Source organism: Micropterus dolomieu, linkage group LG09 (genome assembly GCF_021292245.1).
Source record: "Micropterus dolomieu isolate WLL.071019.BEF.003 ecotype Adirondacks linkage group LG09, ASM2129224v1, whole genome shotgun sequence".
NCBI lineage: Eukaryota > Metazoa > Chordata > Actinopteri > Centrarchiformes > Centrarchidae > Micropterus > Micropterus dolomieu.
In genome coordinates, this window is record NC_060158.1 from 4,317,467 (window position 1) to 4,328,517 (window position 11,051).

At 41.9% G+C, this 11,051-nt stretch overlaps 1 gene segment (V, D, J or C); it reads right to left on the bottom strand.

Annotated features, from left to right (window-relative positions):
- The window catches only part of LOC123976735, an 11,532-nt gene extending 11,120 nt beyond the window's left edge, over positions 1-412 (bottom strand). The window contains 2 exon segments of the V gene segment in view: positions 2-249; positions 357-412. Coding sequence covers positions 2-249; positions 357-408 — 300 coding nt within the window.
- Between the last annotated feature and the right edge of the window lie 10,639 nt (positions 413-11,051).

Below are 11,051 nucleotides of genomic sequence, written 5' to 3' on the forward strand. Positions count from 1 at the left end.
TGATGGTCAGAGTGAAGTCAGAGTTTGATCCACTGCCTGTAAAACGACCTGGAATCCCTGATGCTCGAGTGCTAGCATAGTAAATGAGCAGTTTAGGAATTTCTCCATCTCTCTGTTGGTACCAGGCTAAACAGTGGTTGTTGCTCCAAACATAAACATCCTGACTGGTCGTACATCTGATGGAGACGGAGCCTCCCAGAGCAGAGCTCACTGCTCCAGGCTGAGTCACTGTGACCTGGCCTCTGGACTCTGAGGATACAGAGACAAAAACATAAAGCAGCATCATGGTTTTGTGGGCTTCATTTCAGAGGGACGGATGTTCATAGAGGAGAGGAGTTTGATTCTCTGGACTTTACCTGTGAAGCAGCAGCAGAGGAGAGTCCAGATGAGGACGCAGATCAAAGTCATGTTTTTGATGAGGAGGATTTCTGTGGCTTCTGTTGTCATGAAGGACAGCTGTCAGTCATCCAGTGTTCAACTCTCAGGACTATAAACTCTCCCAGAGCACTGGAGCATGGTGCTGCTGATGCAAAGTGGCTCTCTATGGAAATGCTCTGACGGACTCCAGCAGGGACTCGGATTACTCTGATGATGCTGTTTATCAATGGATCAATCAGTGCTCATTTGTATGTGGCTTAGTCTTGTGTTTGATTGACAAATTGTCTTCCAGAATTTAGTAAATTCCTTGTAATTCACTACCGCACCCAGCATCACTGTGGGGGAAATTTTAATAAAGTTGTTTAATTCATCATAATTATCTTTACACATTTGTCAGGAGGTGTTGGAGAGTTTTGCATTAGGCATATTTTATTTCAATTTGGTTTACTGAAATAGAAATAATTATTGTTTGTATATGAAAAGGTTGAATACATACACATCATTTGTGAATCCATTTTAAAAACTTTAACAACTATGTTTGGCAAGTTTGTTGTTTGAGAGCCGTGTCTCTCTACAGTGAGAGGTTTTTGTACAGCGGCTCAGTGAGTTTTTATCACTGTGGTGGACTTTCGGTGGAGGAACCAGACTGGAGGTTAAGTTAAATTTCAAAGCTGAACATTAAAACAATATTTGATTATATGATATTTGGAATTTGATATATTTGCAGCAGTTATTGAATGCTTCGCTGTGTTCTTATCTAGACTAAAAAAAAACCCATTAACATTATGTTGTACTTTACTACTCTGCATTCCTCTATATAAAGAAAATTAAAAATAAAGTTTAAGTTTTAGTGTTTTAGTGTCCTGGCTCAAGAACTATGACTATTGGTTTAGTGTTTAATGTGCATGTTACTTGAATTTTCTCCCATTTGAACACATTTCATAATATTTGTGACAATTTTATCAGCTTAAAAAAGTATTTCAGTAGTTGATGATATTTATTTGAATGTTTTAGTAATAAAGCCTGATTGTTTCCTGCACACATGAAGACAAGTAACACATTTTTTATGAGGTTTGGCTTGAGATACAATTGTTTAATACGTTTAAATAGTTTAAACAACTGCTGAAAGGTGTTGAAAGAATGTACATCAGAGTAAAAGTGTGCCATTTGTAACTTTTTATCTTTGGTACTGAAAACCGTCTGTTGCTATGGTAACGGAGAAGGAGAGAGGAGAGAAGGAAGTGAAACCTTTAAGAACAGTTTTATCCAATCTGAGGAAGACCAACAGAAACTAGCAGCCTCTTCTGCTGCAACCAACAGGATGGAGTTCAGTTTAGCTCAGAGAAACTTTATTTTCTCTCTCTGCAGTGGGTCGAGTCGTCCCACCCTGACGGTGCTGCCCCCTCCAGTGAGGAGCTGCAGCAGGGGAAGGCCACGCTCATGTGCCTGGCCAACAAGGGCTTCCCCTCAGACTGGAGTCTGGAGACACTGAGGAGAGACCAGTGTTCCCAGTTCTGACCTGACTCACTGGGACTCTGCTACTGGTTTTACTCTGCTACTGCTCTCTGAACTCTGTAACTCTCTCTATGTCTGTGTCTCTTTCTTTCCCTCAGTCACTCTCTAATCAAATGTTTCGTGGATAGAATTATTTTCTTGATATAATTTCAATTAATTTTACACAATAAAGACCAGTTCATCAAATTAGTTGTTTTCATTTGTCATTGTGAAAGTAACAGATCAGGAGCGGTCAGCTCAGTTGGCAGAGCGTTTGCATCAGTTTATGTGTAAACTGAGTCCTTACTACAGCGGCCTGGGTTTGAATTCGGCCTACGGTCCATGGCTACATGTAGTCCCGTATCTGTCTCCCTCTTTCCTTGTTCTATCCACTGCCCTGTCAAAATAAAAGCTAAAAATGGCTCAAAAATATCTTTAAACAAGAAAGTAACAGATTATGCCGTCTTAATAGTTCCATTAAATCCAGAAATTTTTAATATAGCTAAGTTAACGAAATGTATTCATCCTTTGTAGATTCCTTAAAGCTTTAGGGACAATAGAAACTGCTTTGTTACACTAATTGCTTTGTTTGGTGTGGAGATTTTTGTAAATATTTCTCGGTTAATAAGATGTATTGTATGTTACATATGAAATATGTGAAACAGGCTTAGAAAGTCCAGAAAGTTTAATGAATCTCAGTTAATTAGGTACGAGTTAATTTTTTTTTTGTATTATGAAGGAAGATATTTTCAGCTTCTTATGCATTTATAGTATCAGTATTGTCACGATGTCTCAACCATGACTAAGCTGGGAGGTTCTGTGTGTGGATGACTGTGTTTTGTTACTTTCTGTTTCTGAATGTATGAGGCTGGCTGGTGTGTTTTTTAGTTTTTCTGTCGCTCCGCCTTTCTCTCTCTCAGCCTTGTGGCTCTACCTAGTTTCTACCCTTGCAGGTTGGCAGGAGGCGTGACTGGTGGGGAAGCATGGGGCTGGCTCACTCACCTGTCTGGCAGACTGACAAGCACACCTGATTCGTATCATGTCTTTCTGTGCTGCTTCATAAGCCCTGCAGTTCTCTTCAGTCTTTGCTGGATTGTTACTGTAGGTCTCTAGCTGGCACCCAGCCTTGTTGCTACCTTGTACTCTGTTACGTTTTGTGGTTAATTTCATCTCTGTTCTTTGGATTTCTTAGTCTGGAGAGGACGCCTCCCCTTGTGCCCATACCTGCCTGCTTCTCTGGCAGATTACACTCTGCCTGCCTTCCCTGCTTATCGTCGAGCCTGCCACCCAGCTGAATCACTCGCTCCCACCTTGTCTTGACTGCTCTTCAATAAACTCTGTGAAAGGCCTCCTGCCTTTGTCTGCTTCTGGGTTCTGTTTAAATCATATCTGACAAGTATCAGCAGAATCAAACACAAGCTCATAGAAAACTAAACTATTTGAATTCAATATAAATCATATATACATATAGTTATTTGCCATTCAATTAGACTTTAAATATACTATTCAATACCATTTTTTAACAAAAATTATCCAGAAATTAATTATTTTGATCTCTCTATTTGTTAAACGTCTGAAGCGTCTCTGTTTTGTTGCAGCTGTTTATTCAGATCAGCTGAGGGAGGTTTTTGTGCAAAGTTGTATCACTGTGTGAACGAACAGCTGTAATCCTGCTGACAGTAATAAACTCCTGCATCTTCAGTCTGGACTGAATGAAGTCAGTTCCAGATCCACTTCCACTAAATCGGTCTGTAACTCCAAACTGCCGACTCGTAGAATGATAAATCAAGAATTTAGGAGCCTCTCCAGGTTTCAGAAGGTACCAGTCTACCTCCTTCCAACATATTCACTGGCTTTACATCTGATAGAGAGACAGTCTGTCCTGGAACAACAGACTGAGATCCAGGAGACTGAGTCAGGATGATTTCTCCTGATGAATCTGGAAAACGTGTTACATCTAGGGGTGTCGGGACATAAACATCAACCAGGTGTATTTGGTATTGAAAGGATGTTTATTTGAAAAGAAGTAAATAGAGCTCAACAGAAAATGGGCCTATAGGTGCTGTGGAAATCAACAAACCAATATAACAAAAAGAGGTCCTCAAAAGGAGGATTACTACTCTAACTACAGGTAAAAATAAAAGGGTAAACCAAAAACCTCTCTAACTAAAGTACGTTTGCAAACACAAAGCGCACAGCACCCGTGAACCTAGTGGAAACTAACATAACAACACAACTACTGTTGGCGCAAGAAAGGTGTCAGTTATTAGATCTTAAACCTGGCCCTCTTCCTTACCTTCACACAGTTTACAAGTCACAAATACAATGTCTGACAAGACGAACAGAGATACTAAACACAACAAGTTTTGAGCCATGTTTCACCAAGGCAGGGAAATCAGATCTGGCAGCTGCCTTATTGTCAGACCAATCAGGCTTTTTAAACAGGTGCTGGTGCACCTTGATTGGCCAGTGGTAGCATGCCGCACCAATTAGTGTCATGGTCACAGGAACCCAGCCTGCTCAGTAAAACAGAGAGACACATGCACATGGTTACAGATGACAACCTAACACATGAAAAAGAGGAAAAGGGTTATTGAGACAAATCCAGTTTGGAGAAAGATGATTAACATCCAAACAGAAGAGTCTTATTTCTTTAATATGGAGCATAACATAACAACAGATGGAAGAAGGTAAATGCTGGACTCTTTCAAATCATTTATCAAAACCCACCTCTTTAGACTAGCTTTTAACCTCAAATAATGTTACATTGTTACTGCTGCTGTTTGTTATTTATATGGTTGCCCCTACGCTCTTATGTATTTTGCATAACATGTTTTATATTGTTCATAATTTTTTTAGTAAATCAAATCAGCCTGTAGTGTGAGGGCTTTACACAGATAATCGTAATTTTACAGAATTAATTATCTCCCTTATTTCAATTTGTCATCAGTCATGAGTTCATTCACAGTTTAATTCTGTTTTTTGGTTTTCTGTGAAAACATGTAGTGACCAGAGGAACGTTTACATAACAAACTATTAAATCCCTAAAGGAGGTGAGTTGTTGTCCCAAAAGGCAAAGACTGCCTGACCCAAAGCTGAACCTCACCCAGCAAGAGGGAAGGGAAACTAACTTTCCCAGCCATTAGACATTGCCTTTACAACCCAGGACCAAATAACTCCCAACTGTGACACTTTCCAGAGGAACAACTGTCTTCAAAATCCCTGATAAATGATGAAGATGCCCTGGTAATAGAGCCCAGCATGGGCCTCAAATCTAAGGCCCCAGCCCGGCCCTGACCCAAGACGCCCAGGCCGCAGCCCGGCCCATGTCCGACAGCTTATTAGAATTCAGAGCCTATGTTTTTTTCCTCCTCTCCATAACACAGCCTACTGTTGCAGCCATTGTTTTTACTTGCATAGTTGTTATATTCTAAGTTAATTTAGAAAAATGTTTGGAGCATTTTATTTAGTTTTTTTTTTTTCAAGTTTAGCTTATCAAATCAACACTTGACTTGCCTACAATAAAATCCATAGATAGCCTATAAAACACTTCAAGCATATCACAATGTTAGTTTAAATGTTTATTATCACTCATAATAAAAACAGTCTGAAAAAGTTCAAAATGTGAGTTGTCTTATATGTAACTGCTGACAAATTTGCATTGTATTTTTGGCCAGATAAAATCACAGAGAAAAGAAAAAAATGAGTAGCCTAAGTACAAAATGAGGCAAAATGGGGGGCAGCCGAGCCAGGAGGGGCTGCAGAATATATGCTCCACACAGCTCAATACAACTCAATGATTTTAAATAAAAAATCTCCTTTATATATTAGACCCTTAACTTGTTTAGCTGCCCCAGACTTCTGTGCCCTGTGGTATTAAAATGCATCTGCTGTTGCTACCAGTAACGAAGGTTACAGGCGGAACCCTCTACTGGACACTATGGGTACTACCTCCTCCAGTCACACGCACGCACTTGCCCACTGAAATTTTATTGTGCACGTAGCCGACCAATAGGACGTCGCTACCGATATGTGCGTGACGTATAAATAGCACTGGGTGAAGACTGTTCTGTCACCAAACCCCCCGTGACAGGAGAGATAGCTGCAGCGCCACAGCCCCTTCTCCATCAGACCTTGCAGGAAAGAGAAAACGGATCCCACCGAACAGGTAGGCAGATCCGTCTCCCTCTCAATGCATCAACGCTGAAAGCCCAACCACTTAGCTTCACAGCAAGACGTGGTGGAGACTGGCCGCCGCTTGGATGGTCTGTACGACCTCAGCGGCTAGACCAGCCTGAGTCTGCCTCTCCACAATTTGAGGAGAAAAACCTAGAGAGGCTGGTCTGAGTGCACGGGGAACGCAGAGTTAGCTCGCATTGCTGCATTGTGTCACCGCCATAGCAGCAGCCCTTCGTTTGGCTGCCAGGCGATGTAGGCGACACGTTGCGCAGGCCGGACAGCCGGCTAGCAAGGAGGAAGCCCAGGTCCTACTACCGTCTCGCTCGGATGCCACCAGGAGAGCGACGTGGGACATGGGCTTCTGTCCCAGTGGTTTGACTGGCGCAGCAAAGACCCGGGCCCTCCCACTGTCTCTCTCGAGCTTAGCAAGGAGAGCAGTGTGGGCCGTAGGTCGGATCATTAGCTTAGCATTGGTGAACGTGCAGTTTTGTGGAGACTGAAGTGCATCTGAGATGGAGGGGGTTCGGTGGGGAGGAGAATGCTCTTTAGGAATGTAGTGCATTTAATCAGTTGAACATTCACAGCATTTTCAGTGTGTACACAGCAGCACATGAAACACAAATAAATGCATGCTGGACACATAACGGAGGGAGGAGTTCTGGTGGTGTGCATCAGCCTCTGTCATCATCCGTGGAGGTGGTGAATTCAGTGAGCAGTTCGCCGTTTGCTGAAGAAAAAAGGATGCTGAGGCAGTAGGGACACTGCTATTTATACGTCACGCACGTATCGGTAGCGACGTCCTATTGGTCGGCTATACGTGCACGATAAAATTTCAGTGGGCAAGTGCGTGCGTGTGATTGGAGGAGGTAGTGGTACCCCATAGAGTCCAGTAGAGGGCAGAGCCTGTGTGAGATAGAACTTCCTGTTTTCAGGTGAAAATGATGCTCTCCACTCAAACCCATTCAATCTTCATCTTAGCTGAAAAACCAAACTTTGCCCTCAATTACAGACACACACTACAACACAGTCTTAAACACTGCTGAGATAAATTAAAAACAATACTACAAAAACTGTTTTATAGGTAATGTTGCGTGTGGTTCTCCACATGATGAATCAATCAAACAAACAAAAGAATCAACAAATCTATACATGTGCACATTTATTTTTCCTCAGTGTACTGTACAGTACAACAAATCAAACAACAAATGATTCTGTCCCGGCATCTCTTCTTTGGTCTGGGACAGGCCTGAGAATCTGTTTCTCCACCTCCTCCTCCTCCTCTACGTCCACCTCCTCTCCCTGCTCTACTTCCATCTCCTCTTCCTCCTCTACGTCCTCCACCTCATGCTCATCCTCCTCTTCCTACTCCTCCTCCACCTCTGCCTCCTATCTGTACTTCTCCTCTCCCTCCTCCTCTTCCACTTGCTACTCTTCCTCCTCCTCAACCTCCCGTCGTCTCCCTACTCCTCCTCCACCTCCTCCTCTTTCTACTGTTCCTCCTCTCCCAGTCCCTGCTCTCCTTACTCCTCCTCAACCTCCTCCTCTTCCTCTTCATTCACCTCTTCCTCCTCCTACTACTCCTCCTTCACCTGTTCCACCTCTCTCTACTTCTCCTCTCCCTACTCCTCTTCCACTCTTCCTCCTCCTCAACCTCCTGCCATTGTGACAAGTTAAACTAGAACACATTAATAACCTGAGCATTAGATAATTAAATATAGTAAATTCATGGTCTGTGATGTTGAAATGTGTACTGATGTTAAAAAATCTTCATAAGAATGGCCTAAAACCATAAAATTTAATAATGTAGTCAAAATATCTCTATATCTATAAAGTTAAAACCAGGGCTAAAAAGTGGTTTATCTTACATTGTTTATTTGGTTCTTGATTGTGTAATTTGCGATTGAAAAGTGTTAATTTACAATCTACGAGGTGATCTTGAACTAAAACACCTTCCGTCTCCGCCCACATTCCTGGGCATGTCGCGGTATTTTCCTCATTAGAGTAAAAGTTCACGCTGAGGAAACATCTCTTTTCACTCTCGTGATTATTCCTCCCCATTTTCAGGTATGTTTTCGTTGTTAAACAGTTAGCATGATTGTAATAATCCACTAACATGTCACAATGACCACATGGTGTAGGCAATAAGAAATGAAGGGATCTGTATGTAGAGTTTTGCAGTGACAGCTTAACAAATCTGAATCTTGTGTCAAAACACGGGAATAGTGTTTAAAGTTTAGGGACATGGGTGTGCCTTTTTGATAAATAGTGTTATGGTTTTAAAATTTCAGTTCATAAGCATGGTTATAGGGTTTAAGCAATTGAGAAAAAACTGTATGAGTTTTGTTTGGACCAGCTTCGAACATGAATCTTTGGATGTAGTTAAAAAACCAAGGACCCATTATCAAACTGAGGTCAAAGGTCATGACCAAGACTTTTCTCTTTAAGTGTCCCAGGTTGGCTCCTTTCTATTTATTGGACAATAAAGTAGAACATGGGATTACTATATTACATGAATGGATGGGACCCAATGACCAGGATCTCTGTTTTGTCTGAGTTCAACCAGAGGACATTATTTGACATCCAATTTTTGACATCACAGAAGCAGTAAGTGAACTCAGCATGCCAGGGTCTGTGGATCTGACGGGCAGGTACATCTGTGTGTCATCAGCGTAAACATGAAAAGAGACACCATGTTTCTCGATAATTTGCCAAAGGGGAAGCAAATACAAGGATAATAAAATGCTTCCTAAGCAGGGGCGATTCTAGGATCAGACCTTTAGGGGTGCTCAGCTCCTAATGAGAATGTAGCATGTATACAATAACTTGCAAAAGTCTTCACTAATTGATGGAGAGAATAAGTAGGCCTACTTGAGAGGAGCTGGTGCAGAGCAGAACGGGTCAGTCATCACTTTGTGTTGAAAAGTGGTGGGGACATAAGGGCTCAGATTAGGGGCGTGATGATATATTTGGGTAATGAGATGTGATTATGCACAAGTACAAGACAAGAAGATTTTTAGCACTATTTAGGGGGATCTTGGGGTCCTCCCCCAGAAGACTTTTAACATTAAACTCATAATTTCATGCATTCTGGAGACATTTTCTGCTCCAATTTAAGGTGTAAATTTCTTTTTTTACATGAGGGAAAACTATATCGCAATGCATGTTTTCTTATTGTGCAAAGAAACCTTTCTCAAAGCATTTTCATTTGTTTGTTACACCTATCCATCTGAAAACACCACATGCTCTTCTGAAAACGGCTAGCTGGGAGTGCTAAGGTGGGTTTTGGAGGCACAGTGTTTTTTTTCAAGACGCTGTGGTCGCTATGATACATAACTTCCGTGGAGGCGTTGAGTAGCCTACTTAATTTACTGAATGTAAAATTGTCACCACAAAGTACGTAGGCCTACTTCTTGTTCTGGCCCTTGCTCTGCATGAAAAGAAGGCTGAAACATGAGAGCGAGTAGGCATGTGGGTTCATGAGATTTTGCTCACCTCGGCGAGTAGGCACGAGTTCAGCGTTTTTGCCAACCTTGAATATTTTTCTACTCTCGGCAACTGAAAAAAAACGCTCAGCGCCCGGCGCGGTACAGACGCTCAGTGCCTCTCCACGCTCCTGGCTCTTCCTAAAAACAGAATTCCCACACTGCTTTAAAAAGCTACAAAGATTGTGAAAATCCGATTTTGTTTGCTCAGACGGGTAAAGAGCTTTATCATTTGTTCCCACATGGACTATCACTCTAGCAATGGAGGACGGGAGCGATGGCATTACAGTAAGTCCTGGAGTTTCTTTTAAATGAAACGGATGTTCCTGGTTATGGAGTCCCCAACTATTAGTGTGGATGGGGAGAAAAGGGGACGAGGAGATGCGAGTTGTGGGGTTTCAGAGCTGGACTGTGCAGAATCTGCTTCCACACTGTGCACGAACTAAATAATGGGGTGTCTGAGCTGCCGAGTGTTGTATTGGGGGAGCAGAAACAGACCAGAGAGATGGACTACTATAACCTTTAGGTATAGTAGTCCATAGTAAGTTTATATATTTGAAATGATATCTTGTGATTTGAGGGAGTATTCTTGGGGCCATCTTCGATCATGAAGGGATCTGATGCTGATTTGTGTTCATATTTTATTAAAATTGATATACAGGTGCATCTAAAACAATTAGAATATTGTGGAAAAGTTCATTTGAACTTCCCTGAACAAGACTGAGAGTTTACAGCAGGTGCTTTGAGCTGATTAGAGCTCTGCTGAAGTCTACATTTCCGTATTATAAATTAGTTATTCCAAAACTCTACAATATTTTGAAATACTGGATTTTTGATTTTCATAATCTATAAGGCCAAATCATCATGGCAAAACAGAAACAAAAATAGGGCTTTAAAGTTTTTACTTTATGTGTAATAAATCTAGATAATAAGAAAGGTTACAAAACTTTTTCACAACCATTCATATTTTTTGAGATGCACCTGTAGTTCAAAGAGCTGTGCGTGCGTGCGTGTGTGTGTGTGTGTGTGTGTGTCCTCAGTGAAGTGTATCAGTCTCTGCAGTAGCTTCCAGCTGCAGCAGTCAGTTCAGTTTCTGTTCAGTCTGACTGAGGGAGGTTTTTGTACGACGCTTTTTCACTGTGTGAACATATGCTGACTGTTGATATAGTGATAACTCTGACAGTAGTAAACTGCTGCATCTTCAGTCTGGACTCCACTGATGGTCAGAGTGAAGTCAGAGTTTGATCCACTGCCGGTAAAACGACCTGGAATCCCTGATGCTCGAGTGCTAGCATAGTAAATGAGGAGTTTAGGAGTTTCTCCATCTCTCTGTTGGTACCAGTGCAAATTGTTCCCACTATAAACATTCTGACTGGTCCTACATTTGATGGAGACGGAGCCTCCCAGAGCAGAGCTCACCGCTCCAGGCTGAGTCACTGTGACCTGGCCTCTGGACTCTGAGGATACAGAGACAAAAACATAAAGCAGCGTCATGGTTTTGTGGGCTTCATTTCAGAG